This window comes from Metopolophium dirhodum, chromosome 4 (genome assembly GCF_019925205.1).
Source record: "Metopolophium dirhodum isolate CAU chromosome 4, ASM1992520v1, whole genome shotgun sequence".
Classification (NCBI taxonomy): domain Eukaryota; kingdom Metazoa; phylum Arthropoda; class Insecta; order Hemiptera; family Aphididae; genus Metopolophium; species Metopolophium dirhodum.
Genome location: NC_083563.1, coordinates 29,765,214 through 29,784,056, shown reverse-complemented (window position 1 = coordinate 29,784,056; position 18,843 = coordinate 29,765,214). Strand labels below are relative to the sequence as shown.

The 18,843-nt window shown below is 30.4% G+C and overlaps 1 protein-coding gene across 1 annotated transcript in view; it reads left to right on the top strand.

The window, feature by feature from the left end:
• Window positions 1–18,843, top strand: part of LOC132943990 (Kv channel-interacting protein 1-like) — a 123,754-nt gene that overhangs the window by 29,548 nt on the left and 75,363 nt on the right. Inside the window, exons 2-4 of the mRNA XM_061013191.1 lie at window positions 6,830–7,532; window positions 11,230–11,421; window positions 11,501–11,574. Coding sequence (XP_060869174.1) covers window positions 7,160–7,532; window positions 11,230–11,421; window positions 11,501–11,574 — 639 coding nt within the window. The 5' untranslated portion in view covers window positions 6,830–7,159. The remainder of the gene's footprint in view (window positions 1–6,829; window positions 7,533–11,229; window positions 11,422–11,500; window positions 11,575–18,843) is intronic.

Sequence of the window (18,843 nt, the reverse complement as noted above, 5' to 3'; positions counted from 1 at the left end):
ATACGAATGATAAAACTTAAAATGTAAAGTACATTATTATTATTTTTAAAAATATTTATTTCCATAAAAAATATAATTCAGGTAATTTCCTCAAAACATAAATAAGTCGAAATGTATTTCTATCGATAATTGAAACACTTAGTTAAAAAGTTGTTGACAATTATTGATATAGGTGGAGAATAGGTACTCTCCATGTAATACTATATGTCAATATGATATACAAATTTAAGCGCCCGGTGTCACGAAAAACAATTTCTTTGTAATATTCTTGACATATTCAATACAGCAATCAATTCTTTTATCAAAATAGTTATATACTCAAAAAAAAAAATAAAGTTAAGTAACTTTGTACAGTGTGCAGTGTGATATCGGTATGAATGCTGACATTTCATTATTCATTGAATTTTACGCAAGACTAAATAATTATAATAATATGTAACAAGATGCACAATTTTAATTTTATAATAAATTGTAAAACATTTTTGTATAGATGTAGTACGTACGAAAAATTACAGGCATATACTGTTTACGAATAAAAGTATATTTTTTCTGTTTTTTTTTTTATGGTGGCTTGTAATAAACTTCATCATTGCTGGGTTGCTCACAGCTCATAATATTATTTTATCGTTTTTATCTCTCTAACTCGTGTAGACGTCACTAATTTTCGACGATGCCGAAAAACAAAAGAAATCTATTCTCTCCGTGTTTGCGTGCAAACAAAACACAAGTGAGTGTGTAATGAATAATTAAATAACCAAACAATCTCGTTGTACATTTGTCAACCCTTCCGTTTTATGTACGCAAATGAAAGGTGTGCGCAAATTTCGTCTCGTCCTACGAGAGAACATTTAGGATTCATGTGCACCTTAAAACGTAAAGTCACGGGACAGCTAGTTACCATTTGGAAGCAGCTAGGGGTAAATGGTTCAGGTCAGGTTCGTTTGCACGTGCGCTCGACTTATGATTATTTTGGCCTCTACAGTAAAAGTCTTACAAAATATTTCCACAAGGTTTACGTGACAAATTCAACGCGTAAATATAATGCCACGAAAGCTTAAATGCGGTGGGAATAAAGATTATGTTTTTTAAATTCGTTCAAAATAATAATTGTTTTTATTTTTATTTTTAAAATAGTCGGCTTAAATTAATTTGAAAAAAGTGGTTTAGATTTAAGAACATAAGATTGTTTTACACAACACTTTCTAAATTATACTCAACTTGGGAAAACACTTTGATTAAAATATAAAAATACATGGTCTTCAAACAACGACCTCTTCTAACCTAAACCCAAAGTAATAATAAATTAGGTCAAGAGGATTATTTCGTTAAAATCATAAACATAATTATAAGCCTGAATAACTCACAAAATTTATATTAAATTGTATAAAATAAAGAAGTACATAATATAAGAGTTTGATAATACATAGTATAGAAACTGAACAGAATGGTACAAGAATATTATTTAGACCATATAAATTATATAGAAACTTTGACTTATTTAGTGAACATTTTCGTATGCTGTAAGTCAAATATAGTAATACTATGTTTCTGCTGAAAAGAATAGTCATGATATTTTTTTTTTACTTAAGTCATCATTGTTACTAAAATGATACCGTAGTTTTTTTTTTCGGATTATGGTCGGTTGAAGAAAACGTTAAGTAAATCATCTTTGAACGAAAATGGCTGAAGTCCAGGTCCTAGGATGGTGGTTTGTTGTGATAGTGAACATGAAATCAATGATAAATCATAGCATTCTAAATATGATTAAGAGCTGAGCTCGGTGAGAACTGCACTTGCTTATAATTTGAAAATGTTTTGTACTTTCCCGAGGGTTTTTTCTTTCGCTAATAGAGAAATACTTACTGAGAATCTCAAAAATGTTCCTTTTAAAAATACACTCGAGATACGATGTGCAAAACATCACAATGTGCTATACACAGCCAACACGAAACACTTTGAGCACTAATTTTAATTGAAAAGGTATTCGTAGAATAAAATCTGACAGTAATAATAATAATAATAATAATAATAATAATGACTCGATAAAATAAAAAAGACCACCAGAATTTATATTGAATTAGTAATAATTTTTATTCTCGTATAACTTTATCACAAACAATAAAAATAGAATTATTAATGACACATATAAACATTAAACATGCGATATGAAATGTATGTTTTATCTATAATTTTATACAAACTATTTATTTTTTACAGTCGTAGACGTTTAGTCACAGAGGTATTACAGTTTTTTATTTCAACATTTGTATAATTTAGACATAATATGTAAATATTTTCGTTGATGGTAAATGCAAAATAAATAAAACCGAAAAGTTATTTTACTGTAAAGAGTACTGTGAATGCTTATACCTATACTGTATGATAATTTATTTATGACTGAATTTTTACAATCCATTTAGAATTTTAGATTATCACGTATGATGCGTATATATATATATATATATATATTTTAAATAGTAATTTTAAAGCATCGGAGAAGTCGCTCTGCTGAAGGTATATAGTATAGATTCTGATTGTTAAGAAGGTTTCTGCAATGAATAATATTTTAAATTTGAATAGAATCGTAAATCATCGTATGCCTACGATAAAAAAATGATTCTGCACACCTTGATTTAGACAAATTTTAAATTAAAACCTTCATAAAAAATTTATGTGGTTTAACATTTTTTTTTTTAATACTACGAGTTATCTTGCATTACATTTTTAAATTACAAAATATTTTGCTCATTTCAAGATTTTCACGAAGTTGTCGGAATTTAAAATTATAATGCTTACAAAAAAAAATAAAAAATTGTAATTATATACATATAAACATATAATTTATTTTTTATCGTAAAAAACACTAAAAAATCTTGTATTAAATAGAGCCCTTTACTCACGAACAAAAAGTGGTATCACACATTATAGTGAATAATCGGATTAATCAAATAAATACCAAAATAGTAAACAATTTCAAATCTATATAAATGTATAAAGTTATTTTGAAATTGTTTTATGTTTTTATAATGCATAAAATATAAACATATAACATAACGAACATTTCAAGTTCTGGTTATTCGTTTTTATAATTATAACGAGAAAATCGATTTCGTTGAAAACTGGTTTGCATAAATATAATATAATATACACGTTTTTTCGTAATTTTTTTGTTGGTCTTTTCTTTAGATTTTAAAAAATATCAAATTTTAAATTTAATTCCCCCCCCTTCTCCCCAAAACCAATTCGCTATCAGAAACCACCCTCAAAATAAATATTGAAGAATTTTAACTGCTCCAAAAAAAACTTACTTTATTGTAAAATCAATACATTCATCGCTCCACTCAGAATCTAAAATATTAAATAGCAATATTTAAATATAAAACTCTTTAGATTAAACTTATTAATATATTTTAAAACATTTGACATTTTGTAAGTTATTTCCTATAAATAATCATATTATAATATACCAATAACTGTTATTACCAATTTATATGAATCATATAATATTATGCAAACAGTTTAAATAGGTATTATCATAAATTCATACTTTGGTACAAAACTATAAGACTTTATTTTTGTGAAATATGTTTTCACAGTAATAACAAAATACAATTAATTTTGTGTTTTAATTACATTCATCTTTTTATGTCATTTTCAAGTGCATTGCGTAAAATGGATTGTACAAAGTTTATAACAGTAAAACCATTACATTTAATCGCTTTATTGTTTCGAGAGTAAATGATGTTTAGAGAAGAAATCGTAAAGTGTACACACACAAATAATTTTCAATATAAAATGTTAAAAATGTCTAAACTAATATATCATTCTGAGTTTTGATGAAAAAAAAAGTTATTCAATATGACTTACCTATCTACCTATAGGATAAAGATAATTTTACTGCAGTGTCGTAAATTGTTAATTGGTTTTTAATAGTTTTAATATCGTGATAATAATTTGTTCACGTTACAATTAATCGTGTTTTGTACTTTTTATACGAATATAATATACGTATGTATATAGGTACTAGCTTTGGTAAGTATATGACGTGTCATTTCCGAAAGAAAGTAACTTTGATAACAAGGCGCCTTATATTATGATAAAGAAAAAAAACCGATTAGTCGTAATGTGTCTTTTTTTTTATTATTACAAAAACTTATCTTCAAGAGTTATGTGGCTATAATTATAATTGTTCAACTGTTTGGACGCCATAATGATTAATGCATGTTGTTTTCACGTGAAAAAATTAGTAAAAATATACGGCGAAACTCGCACAGAAAATAAATATCACTTGTACGTGTACCGCGGGGTAAAATAAAAAATAAAAATTATTATTGTCTTCAAACGGTTGGCTCTTGGAAAAATATAATATATTTCTCATACTTACCCCTTCAAAGCATACTGCTCAAACATGCCAATCACCAATGGTGAAACATTATTATAATTTAATACACGTTCACAATGCTATACGTTCGGATGTATCTATATTTATAGTACATATAAAGGTATTACATACAATATATACGCGAGCGCGTGTTTAAATTAGTTTTGAACAGTAAAAGTTTTCGTTAATCAGTTAATAAGTTTTTATAGACTTGTACAAGTTTTAAACGTTATGATAATTAAAAAAAGTCGCACTATCACATGATTCATTAGGGGCGGTGTTCTGATGTTCGAAAACGTGACAATATCTAAAAAGGCTTTAATATACACACACACAAATGCATTAAGTCGTGAAATCACTACAATCCTACTTTTACCGTGTAAATAGGATTTGAAAGTCTTATATCGTTCGGCATTTACCCGTAGGTCGGTCCTTAGTATGTCTTTAATCTGAAATATTATTACGGTAAAATCATGACTGTTTTGACAATAATAAATGTTTTGCGCAGATTTTAGTGTCTATCTATAGATTTATTCCTACTTTACACGACGTTAGATACGACAACCAAAGATGATAGTGCGTTGGGTGAAGCCAATAATGGTATAGGTATAAACAAAATCGTAATTATTTTTGCGTTTAGTGTTAACTCGAAAAGTTACGAATGAAATTTAAAAGGAGTAATAATATTGTTGTCCGATTTCAGTTACATGCACTGTAAATTATGTAGATTTGTGTCGAAACTTGGGTCCGGGCAATATTATTCACCGAAATTTGGCTGAAATATGATGGATTTTATTGGTTTATTGGATTTTTATTTTATGGCTTACGAAAATATAAATTAACCTAATGTGGAATCCAGTTTAGTTTTTTGTTCGACTATCGTAATTGCCTTTATCTGAGATTTATTGATTTGTTATTGGAATCTGAGAGTGGTTCCGGGTTCGTGATACTGAACGATGTAATGTTCAATTTAATGTGTATGTGTCACAAGAAATGTACATGCAATAAAAGGGTGCATGTATTGTTTCCGCAAAAAAATAAAAATAGGTTTTCGTTTCCGCCAAATTTACAGACACCAGCGCAGGTCTTCAACCTTTTTTCTATTCGTTACTCATTTTGGTTGTTATTATTATGTCGCAACTCTTTGTCTGACTAATAAAAATAGCTCATCATAATATAATTGAAACTTGGAAGTACTCTAAAATACTGTGTTATTACCCGATATAGTATTTTTGACTTTTTCATGTTATTAACATTTTTACCTAGGGCATTAAAACTAAATAGAAATAAAAACTAATGTTATATTACTACAATTACCTACCTAGTACCTACTATTAAAAATGCAAGGTTTAAAATATTTTTAAAATATTGAAAGTGGGTTTATCAGTGGCTGAAGATCATTATATAATGTGGTCTGCACGTCGTTCAATATTCGATTTTAAGTGCTATCGTATAGTAACATTATAAAATTACGTACCTATTATCAAAATGCATATTTCATAATATCAGAGCTGTATAATTAACGGATTTGATTATATTGATGAGGTACCTACAGATTGAAAATTTAAAACAAGATTTTTTTTTTTATAGTTATTTTAATTTAAAATTTGGACGATATTACATATTGAATAACCAAGAAAAAATATTTTAGTCATATACCGCCTACCGCATTAAATAATAAGTAATAACAATATAAATATATTATAAAATATTCTAGAGTAACAAACCGTCTCCGCTCAGAATCGTTTTTCGTATACAATAACCGTTATATCATTGAATGCAAATCCATTACAGTGATCCACTTGTAACCTACTGTACAGCAGAGCGACATCCACTTACCTGATTGTTTAATTTTACTTTTTATTGTTCTTAATGTATATAATTTTGTAGGAAATAGTATTTATGAATAATTCTGAGTTTTATACAAATGTGTAGGTATAATACATTTTTAAAGCTTATCTATTTATTATTTTCAAAATATACATTTTATATTTTACGCATATATTATTTATTAGTTGGTACTTTTGCATAGTATTTCATGGCTATTTATTTAGCCAATTAAACGCACAGCCCCGTAGGATGTAGGTAATAAAGTTTTAATATAGTGACTCGTATAGTCACCAGTGCTCACCTCGTATTAGATTATTTGGACGTCTTCGCGGGACATTAAATGTAAATCAAAAGCCAAAAAAAAAAAAAAAACAAAGAACTCTTTCTAATCGCCATAAAAAATAATAATTAAAAAAATAAATTATGCGTTTTCGGGCCAGATTAAGTTCGTCCGCGGGTCGCCATTTTATGTCTCTTGGTAGGCTTGGTCACGATATGTCATTACCCCAACACTATATTATTATTATTATTATAGTTATAGACAGATTACGACAATAACAATAAGATTATAAAAGTGTGATGTTTATTATTATAAATGTATTATCGTCTTATGATTAGCGTTGACGCGGATACGGACTGGCGGACACTGCGCGGGACCGGTGCGCGTGGGCCGGCGTATAATACGACGTGATCCTATTATAGCAGTCGTGGTAGTAGCGCTAACCCCTTGCGCACGGCCTACAAGAGGGACCACGACGACGGCGGGAGCGGGGGCCGGATCCGTCGGAGACGCGACAGTGGGCGGCCACGCGGCGACCGTGCAGCCCGGCGTGAAAGACGATCGGCTTCGAGGACTTGGAGTGGCCGGACGTGTTCGACGACCGGTTCTACGATGACGACGTGGACGTGCGCTTGGCGCGGCCGCAGCCGCTACGGGCGGCCGCTGCCATGGTGAACAGTGGTGCCGGCCGCACCGCTCTCGCTGGCACCGGGCACTACCATCACCACTACCAACACCACCACCATCACCACCTGCAGTCACAGCCGACCGCCAACCTCCTGCACCACCACCACTATCTGCACCACTACCACCACAACAGCGTGTACTACCGCGGCCGCGCGCACCCGCAGCGCCGGCACAACATTCACCACCACCTCGCGGACAAAACGTCCTACTATCACCACAACCATCACCACCACCGGGGCCAGTCGCCGTCGTCGCCGCCACCACCGTCGTCGCCGTCCACGTCCACCCGGCCGCTCTACAGACGGGTGTACAACTTCATCCGGCAGGCGTGGACTGGCGTCAAGTTCTCATTAGGTCAGTCGGCCAGTCGGTCGGTCGGTGGGTCGCCGCCTAACCCTCTCCCCCCCCAACCGACCCAATCTATGCCCCTCCAATTAGCAGGCCGACGCATGTACGCTCAAGCCATGGGTTTGGCTATACGTCGTCTGTCATATCCGTATGTCTTTTATACTTAGTATTATGATTGGCCGCTGTAACGGTGCAGGTATCATTCACTAATTATTGTGTTATACCGGGTAATTACCAGAGTTCGGTCAAGCCCAACTTTTGGACACGACAGACGGCGTATCTATTTACCCGGCTTCAGTCTGCTTTCTCTCCAGTGACTACGATTTTCAGATATCCGTCTCTTGTGATTTCCCGTACCTACGCGGTCGGTTTGATGAAAATTAAATGTCCTTTGACCGTTCCTTGATCGATCACTAATTTGTTCCTTCCCTGCACGTATTCCAAAATCCGCTGTTATGCATGCCGGTGGACTTTCCACTTCATGTGTCTTAACGTATTTACACCACTTACTATGTAATTTATTCGTTGACCTTGCACCGCTAGAAGTTTTTTTACCAAGAATCTTACCTCAAATAAAGTGATTTTATACCAAAAACCAAATAGAATCGCTACCACGGGGAGACTTCTTTCTAGTATATCTTCAAAAAGTTAAACTTTTGTATTGTTTTATATTTTATTAGAGACACTCCGATACAAGCAAATGTATTGTTCAATGTTCATCTAGCTAAATTATTCCAAGTGTAATATTAATTTTAAAAAACCACTATTACTAATATAACAAGTAATTATAATTTAATTAATTTAGTTAAAATTTTCTTTTTTAATATTGTTATCATAATCAATTAATTTTACCTGTTGTTGTTTTTGAATTCAAAACTTAATTATTTATAAGTACGGTGCGGGGTACTCCAAACTTGGTTCACTAAAATGTTTCATCAACATACAAAAAAAAAAAAATTAAAAAACCCAATGTTACCTAACTAATAATAAGCTTTCCTTAGTTTTAATACAGGTTATACATTTTTTTTAAACTTGTGTAATAAGTTTCAGCTTGTATTTGCATGTGATACAATATTACCATATAAGTTGGAGATCGCTTAATTTAATCTTAAAATTAAAGTGTAAACCTTTTATGTATAGACGTGAAACTTAAGAAAAAGAGACTTAATTTTAAGTTTTTATAATATCAACTAATTACCGTACTATTACGTGGTTTGGTTTTCTCGAGTAAAAACGAGCTGAGTCTGCAGAAGGAATTTGTACAAAATTATCAACATGAAATTTACTGGTTTTAGTATTTTACACACACGCATCGACTATAATAAGCACCAATCAAGGTGATAATATAAATCCTAATTATTTTCTAAACGACTATTCAGTATATTTTACTACTCCGCTGAACGACGATACACGCAAGTTATCGAACATGAATTTATTTTCATCTCTATACTCACTTTTTGTAATATTGTTTTTCGCCAAAATCTCAAATTTCGTAATTCTCGTTTCAAAAGATTACCGGTAGACCAAACTCGTTCATATTCTAAGTAGGTACCGTATAATACTATATAATATCAAATAATACATATTATACTGCCAAGTCGTACCGTGGCGGCCTTTATCGAAAGGAGTGCTTCTGATGAGTATAATATTTTACTCGATTTCCCTACGTAATTCTAATTTCTAATAGGATATCCGAAGGATATAATAATATGACATTTAAACCGCATTAAGCGACGTAGGGTCGTGCGGACGATATAATATAGTTATATAATTACACGCAGTGGGTGTGTGTGTGTGTGTGTGGATTTGCGGCGCATAATTATAATTGGTTTTGTAATAAAATATTCAATATCGCCTTTGACGTGAAACGTTGTCCTTTGTTCGACGATGCCGTGGTTTCAATTCGAGCCGGTATTGTATATAGTAGATGACATATTATAATAATAATACTAAAGCGCATCTATATACGAAAATATGTCAGTTTATAAAGACTCTCGTTCTGATAAAACCACTAAATACGATTGTTCTCCACCAACGGTGGTCGTATTTTTGTTATAATCATTATTATTTTTGTTGTTGTTGTTGTTGTTGTTACGGTCACTGAACCAGTGAACTAAATACATGGAACGCGTGTATTAATCAAAATATGATCCTGATAGGAAGTCACCATAAGCGTCCAGAGTCATGGAAAAACATGATGAAAATAATGTTATGTTATCTATAAAAACTGCTATCCTCATCATAATATTAATGTTTAAATCAAATAGAGAAGCATATTATGGTGGATCCCGTATAAGTACCTACATTTTACACATATGCGAATTATACATAATACGCATTACATGTATTTAGTACAGTGGTCGTAACCGACGCGGTTCGAAAATTTCGCAAGTATCATAAAATTGTATTTATAAATTATTATAGGTACCTGACGCCTACGGATTGTTTCACTTATATACATAATACATAGTAATATAATATTATATTGTAGCAATTAAGCTTCCTATAGCTTCCTATATTATTTGAGTAGTTTTTCATATTTTTTTTATGTTGATTTTGGTCATTAATGTTTTTCAACAGTTAACTCAATTAAAATGACGCATATGATTAGAACAGTACAAGTATAAATTCCTTTAAATATTTGTCGTGTGTTGTTTATCCACAACAACACGATAAAATTAAATTAAGCTGATAAACAAACGAAGTATACATATTCACTGCAATTCACTATTTCATTCCTAATAATAATAATAATAATAATAATAAAAATAAATAAAAATAATAAATAATCGTTCATGATTTTTATGACCACTCGTTTAGACTATAATATTTGTTCATGGTTTGTATAATGTTACGACCGTAATAAGTCTGACCAATACCGTTTTAACGCATAAAACAAAAAAGGTACACATTTAAATCATAAAAATTTCAAACTACGCCATCGCCATGAAAATACATTAATATAGGTATATGTATAATATTATATCGATCGATTTGAATACTTGAATTCCGTCTATTCGTTATTCACGTTTATAATATTATATGAGTAAAATAAACGCCAGTGGAAAAGCCGACATTTCTATAACTTTTTGAAGCAGCTAAGCAGTGGCTTACAGCTAGAGTAGATTAAGTTTATGAGGTTTGGCACACTTCAAAACCACCGAATGGTTCTGGCCCATTACGTGGATTGTTTGGTTACTATAATTGAAAGGACGCAGACACAGCGAAATCACAATAAGTTCATTTTCCGATATCGTAAGATTTTCTTTTTTTGTTCCTCCTTCTTTTTTTACCGAACCAAATACCGCAGCGATGCAAAAACTAAAAAAAAAAATAAAAAAAACAACTTAAACATAAGTCGCTATATAGGGCCGGGATCGTTGATCAGCACCAGGTCGAGTCGGGTACGCCTCCCGCTTTTTCAACATTATAGACCGTTAAGTATTGTCGTAATTTGTGTACGGGCGTCTCGGAGCGACGGTAAGGTCAAGTGTCAATTTATAATAAAATGCACTGTTTCAGCATGTTTTACGCCGCTTTTAGTTCACGTCGAAATTATTACCATTTTAGCTTGCACGGCATAAATTATATTCGCTGTATAGAATAACCCACAATATTGTTCCGCAAATGGAAAATCGGCCATGATTTTCCCGCCGATAATATTAATATATTTTATTAATTATGGTGACGTTTTCCGCTTTAGATTCCGAATTTGATGATTTGGAAACACCACCCAGGTACAGACCCGAAAGCGTACAATACTTTTGCCGGACAACGGGTTTCACGGAATCGGAAATCAAAAAAATTTACCGCAATTTCAAGACGGAATGCCCGACCGGACTCATCAAGGAAGATGCGTTCCGCGGCATTTACTCGCAATTTTTCCCTCAAGGAGGTAACTTCCCTCGAAAAATAACCAAAACCCTATACTGTCATACATTTTCACCGATTTTGTGTTTATTATTCTATCGCAGCCAACATAAGTCAATACGCTCACTATGTCTTTCAATCGCTGGACCACGAAAGAAACGGCATCCTAAACTTTGAGGTGAGTACAACACATCCCATTATTTTTTCATATTATAGGTACATAGTTTATTTATTAAATTGACAACGGCATCTAATAAATGGTTCACTAATGTCCATTAAGTACTTTTTTTATTTTACACTAACATTTCTGACCAGTGACTTGATTTACCATACACGTATACTTTAGGTATAAGGTCGATCACCTTCGATTTGAATTATTTATTTGAATCATATTTTAAAAATGAAATCCACCATTGCAATTACAATAAAGCATAACATTTATTTTTTTTTTACATATTATTAAGATGTACTCATGTTAATGATAATTAGTTATTGCTCGTAATTTATAAGTATTGTGTTGAAGTAAAAATGTTTTATATTATATTTTTTTTCAACACACCCTAAAAGGTAAACAAATTTTTGACGATATTTTTAATCTATCAAGTTTAATACCATGTGTTAATTTTGTTTAAAAGACATGTTCACACTTGAATATTTGATTTATTCAAAAATAGCTGGTGACATATTTATTGGTCTTGCATTATATCAATACGTTTATAAGTTTATAACGTATAATATAGTAGTAGGTATTACAATACCAATTAATATTAAATTCCAATAGGTACATAAAATTAAAGTTTACATCGCATATTTTGAAGTTAATTAAACTTGAAATTACGTCACTTTTACACAATTATAAACTTTATACGGGTTCTAATTTAATAAATTTGACTTTAGAAATACGCTTTAATTAGGAACTATATTGTAGTCAAATATACGAAAAATGGCAAAGGGTGGTTGAAAGCGTTGTTTATGTATTTAGTATAAATTATTAAACATTTAAAAAAATTGTTTTATTTTGATTAACAATTTTATTATGGCATGTAAAAAATGGAAAATAAACTCTGATAATATGTCACTCGTCTAACTTCCATATCGCATCCGGTCGGAATTAAGTTTTACCGAAATTACATTTTGAGTAGGTAGGTAGATAAATTTGGTGACATATTATGTTACATATTATCAATTATGAGCTGTTCCATTAGATTTGAAAGCGATTATTCATCGCACTTCAAAAACGAATCAGAGTATAAAGGGTCTTATGAATTTTATATGTAATGACTGTAAAGTCATCCTTTATTTTTTTTTTATTGTTTTTTTTTTCAATCCGTTGAAAAAATACAATAATGAGGTTTTTCCCAATTTTTACATAAAAACACAATCTACATATAATTTCTACTAGATTGGTTTTGTATCATAAAAAGTGTCTGAAACGCTTACACGATTGTTATTCATCAATATTGTATGTTTATTGAAAAATACAACTTTAATAAATCAATCACTTTTTCGTTCTACTGGAAATCTTAAGTTATTGATACTATTATAAAGACATAATATTATTAGCATACTCATATTTTAAAATATTAAGAATAAATTTGAGGGGTGATGATAATATAATAATAATATGTGATTATCACTGTTATCAATGTCCAATATTGAATATTTTATAATTTTCACTAGGTTCGTTTTTGTTCAGATTTCTACATTATATTCATAGTTAAAGCTTAAACGTTTGATTAATTATTTAGTTCTGTTGTAATTTAATGCAACATATAAATTAAATAATACTACCACAATACGTAAATATTTTGAAGAACTCAAAAATAAAAATTATGATTTTCCATGGGGAGGAATCACATATTATACTTTGAAAATTAAACGTATCTTACTAATGTTTTTTTTTTTTAATATCGATGACTATTTAGTATTATATTATTACTCTACCTAGTAAATTGCTGTTAAGGTTTCAAGAACTCTTATTAAAATAAATAGGTTCCTAAATGTTTATCACAATCTTTAGTTTATAAAATATTTTAAGTTAAAATACGAAATTAAATAAGAAAACGTAATAAGACTTTAAGACGACTTATTAGTTTGCCTTTTTTTATAGCACCAATTTTACTGACAGTGGAGAAAACGCATAGCAAAATTATAAGTTTGAGGTATAAGGAAGTAAAAGATTATGCGGCGGCAAAGCAGATTTTGTTTGGCGACTTTTGATTGGATGATAAAAACTATAGTGGATTTCGCTTTTCTCCTATGTTCTTATAACATTTTTCGTCTTGGTATAGGTAATAATTTACTGGAGTTATTTATCAAGCGTAAGGCGAGTACATCAGAATAACATTCCTTAAAAATATTCTAAAAAAAAATGTAATTAATTTTTAAATTGATATTTGAAACCGTTGTTCTTATAATTTTGTTGAAATGACTTGAGTCGTCTGATTATAATATATTTTTGCATAATATTTTATGGTTGTTAAAGCGTTATTGTTCAACATTTGCGTTCAATGTTGTTAGTAAAAATATTATATTCCCTCTACGAATAGTATTACAAAACTACAGAATTTTTGATTATCAATAAAAATTATTCATCTCTATTGATTTCAAAGATTTTTGTATGATGTTAGAATTAGAAAATCAGAGATTTTCTACTCATGAATGGATTATTGTTAAAAAGGATATTTTAATTTATGTTTAATTTTTGTTTTTGATTTTATTATCTTTTTAAAGCTTTAACATCTAGAGTTGTTAATAGTCTACTTTTAGTATACCTACATATTATATTGGTTGTAAAGATACAAATTACTTTTACATACACTGTGCAGTTTTTTGCTTAAGTTTATATTATTGAAAAATAGATAAATAAAGCTTCAGAGATTTCTTCATTCAGAGCTTGTTGGACTGAGCTTGAGTTGTGTAAGATTCGTGTTTTGTGATTGCCAATGTGGTCGATCAGCAGGATTAAGAACGTATCACATGTTTGGCCCGGTTCTTTTATGATGAGGAAGGAGTGAGTTAAATGAGTTTATATCCTATTCTGACTTCGGTGATTGTTATTTCACCTCATCTGTTCATCTGTTTAGAGTAAGGTGAATTTTCCATTTTTTGATGAGAGGTTTCATATTCCTTCATTTTTTTGTGAGTGGTACTTTATTCCAATTATTTTGCCACGTGTCCTTAGTTGTATGGTTGATAGTGTGGTTCAACCCTGAGGTTGTGATTGCATTTTATGAATTGTCGAGATGTGGTAGCTTCGCTTGAATTTTCTAGTATTATCAACATTTTAAAACATAACATTATTTGACTCTAAATTATATTTATTAATTGTTTGCTAATACCGTTGCTGTGATGCGATTCAAAAACCATAAATTCCGTGAGTTTATAATTTATCGACGATATTTGCCAACGAGTTTTCCAGAATGTCTTAAGAAACTTTACAATTATGGAAGTTATCAACTAAACATTTTTTAGCTATGGTCTTAAGTTTATGAGATACATGGCACGTTTAATGTCGTTTGAATGTAATTGTTAATGTAGATACATTAGATTAAACTAATTTAGTAGTTAGGTGTATTGGGCTGATGTGCATTACATATTTATACGATTGATGAAACTTAATTAATTCCAATAGGCATTAGCGATTGCATATTTGCATTTAAACATGGTGACAAACAAAAACAAAAAGCTTTCTAACTAATATTTAAATATATTTGTGTTTAATACAAAACTTTTTGCACTGAAGTTGTATACATTCATAAATTTAAAAAAAAAACAATCATTTAATATTAGAATTGTTTTGCTGATTCTATTTTCCATAGAGTACCTATTTAAGTCAATAACTCATATTAGTTACCTATATTAAAAAACAAAAACAAAATAAATAGTAAATACTATAGGTAACATTTATCTTAGATTCTGAGCGGAGCGAGGAAGCTAGTGGTTTTACAATGGTGTTTATTTGTTTATTTTTTTTTTTTATTTTTTTTTATATCTCGTATACAAAATTTCTACCAGAAGAAGTGCTTCGATTTAAACATATAGTACCTTATCTTTTAGCAAATTGGATCAAGATAGTACTTTAAAGATTACTTCGATTTTATCAATAGTTATTTAATGCCACGGGAATAATACTACTGACAAATTACGAAAAAACCACTTAAAATGGGATTTTAATTTCTAACGATTTGTTTATCACCGTAGCAACGAATAAAAAATTATAATATTACAATATTAATTCAACTTAAAGTGTATATAATTAATAAAAAAATTTAAAAAATCCAGACTGATAAACCGTCTTTGCTTAGAATCGTTTTTCTTATACAATGATATTATATCATTGAATTCAAGTTTAATACAATCCATTATACATTGAGTCACTTTTAACCTACTGTACAGCAGAGCGACATCCACTTAACCGTTTTTTAATCATTATTTTAGAGTTAGATTTATATTTTGCTCGTTTTTATTAGAGATGTATTCTGTATAGGTACCTATAAATAACGAAATACGACACACGTCACGCATACATAGTAAACTACGCGAACCAAAAGTTTCGAATGAGTTTAAGAAAAATATTAATGTTCCATTAACCAAATATAGTGAAAAAAAGTACAACGTCGAATGATTAAATATTTACCTTTTCCATTATGTTGTTGACTACAAAGGATTTTTTTAAAAAGCATAAAAAACTCTAGATTTCTTATTTTCGAAGCGACACTATACGAAATCATATATATTTCAACCTGAACAGTAAATTTAAATTTTTTAATAATTTTGCAAACACCTCGTTTGAAAATATTTTATCACCATATTGATGTATTATAGATATGTACCTACAAAAATCTGTGAAATAAAAATATTTGAAATTCCATCCTATAATGTGTACAGGTTATATACAAAAAGTTGTTATAAGTATTATTAATTTGTATTCGGAGCAGCGTGAAAATGACGTTCTTTCGATGCATAGATGTAGTTTTTCTTTTTTTTTTTTATATAATTTTATATTATATTATAATACACGGACTTCCGTAAAATCTTAAAAAATAATGGGATGGACATTAGGATTTTGGAATGCATATTTTTCGGACCAATAATTATTTACAAGGACTGTATTATCAACGTACGACAAAGTACCTATGATTGGTTCAAGATGATTTTCAATACCTAAACTATATTCCGCCAGTAATACCGATTGGCGATTATGTAGTATGTGTAATATTTAAATAATCCTGATACGAATATGACCAAACAATATATGCGTTTCAGACATTGATTAAATTCACATATTATAATGAACGTGGTATAGTTGGTATGGTCTGAACTCTGAAGTACGACTTATAGAGTGGAGAAAATACGTTTGCATAATATACATTTATCGTCGATTATTTCGTCATTTACTACCTATATTATTAACTCGAATCCTCTACACGCTCCAGAATAGTTTCTTGGCACCTTACAATATTGGTAACAGCAGTATATTATTATTCCGCGAAACCAACATTCGTTTCAATTAGTATAATTGAGTAGCATGGTACCTACATATAAATATATATATATATTATGTAACAATAGTATACCAACTATTTTGTAATTTATAATATTATAGTACATAATACTGTAAAATATATAATATTTCCACCAAAGTTTCGGTGATATAATAATAATAATATGATATTTACTCTTACGAATATCCGGTAGAAACAAAACAATCAAAAACCGATAATGTCGCAGTGCCGTCGCTTTTCGTACAGGTATAACATATATTTTTTATCGGTAATGAGTGTAAGTTACGAGTGATAGAGGCCTTTGATAGTGGTCTCTTTGGATTTTATCATACACTATTGAACGGGGAAAATACAAAAAACAAAAGTATGAAAGAATTCACCATCGTTCTATTATTATTTCGTTTACTAGTTTTCGTTTTTTTCCGTTGTCGCACCACCCCCATGCATAATATAGTGATGACTGATGACTGTCTCCCGTTTGGCGCGTACTCGTATAATTTTTATAGTTACACCAGTGCAATTTGTTTTGTTTTTGAGCATACCAGTATACCTTTATTAGGTAATAATAGGTTAGTTAATGAAATTATCCTACTATCGATAATACTGTTGATTCTGGTAGTAAACATAATATTATACCAAATACCGGTATCAACATTTGAAACACCGCCGGCTATAGTATAACAACTATATACCTGCAGATTATTTATTTACAATTCTGTTTCAATAACCAATTACGCCCAAAATCGAAATTAGACGTAACTTGCTAGTGTTACTTTTAAAAATGTAATAATCAAAATTGAATATTTTTTTTTTAAACTATTGTCATTAATGTAGTAGGTTAGCCATACCAAAAAAATTGTTTTATAATTTACGTACATTTTATTCATACAAAAATTAATGAAACCATGTGTTTTGTCATAGATAGTTTTTTTTTTTTATGTATCTTGAATGATTAAAAACAACGGACGTATAACTAATTATTGCACCAGAGCCTTCAATATTGATACCTGTCTGTGCACAGGGCCGTAATGAAGTGCACGCGTAGAGTCCGGATAATATTATAGAGATTACCTGATCCACAAAGGCCGGCGCGCAACAAGTCGACCTTTTATGCGGTATAATATAATATTATTACGAGCATATTATCATATAAATAATATAACAGTAGGTACATTAGTTTAGCCGCGTATATACATTTTTCGCCCTTTTCGCCCGAGGAGTTTTTGGGTAAAACGCCATGAAGAGTGTTGCCCTATACGCATTACACTATCTACCTATATCGCGTTATTATTATACAGGTACGATTCTTATTTTCGAAAATCCGGCTCGGCCATTAGTCCCCACGAGCTCGGTGTAAATAGACGCTCATCGGAGTTCAGTCATCCCTAACACCGGCGGATGGAACGGACACGAAACCCATTAGCCGAAAACCGCTCGTATACGCAGAATATAATATATATATGTTATATACATTATACATATAACACTCGTATAATGCAGCAAGCGAGTACTAAGCCCGTATCGAGTTAACTTTTCAATCGAGTCCTTATTATATGGTGTGGTGCATACTATGTATACAGGCTGATTCACCAAATATGCTCACCCCCTTTTTTTTTAAATTTAGTAATAAGTTCATACAAATTATGATTTTAGGAATTTAAAAATATATACTTAAATACCATATTTTCTAATTGTTGAGAATTGCTTGTATTATTTGATTAGTGTACTCTGGCGATACAAACTTCTGTTTTTCTAATAAAAACCCCACTTCTCTATTGAGTTGTTGTTTTTTTTTAAATTTTAACGTACCTAGTTCAAATTTCAAACGAGTAGTTTCTCAGTTGATGAAATGTTTATTATAGAAATATTAATATTATAAATTGTCCTTGAAAAATGGTTGTATTAAAATAGATATAATATATTGTAGCTAGTATTTGTTA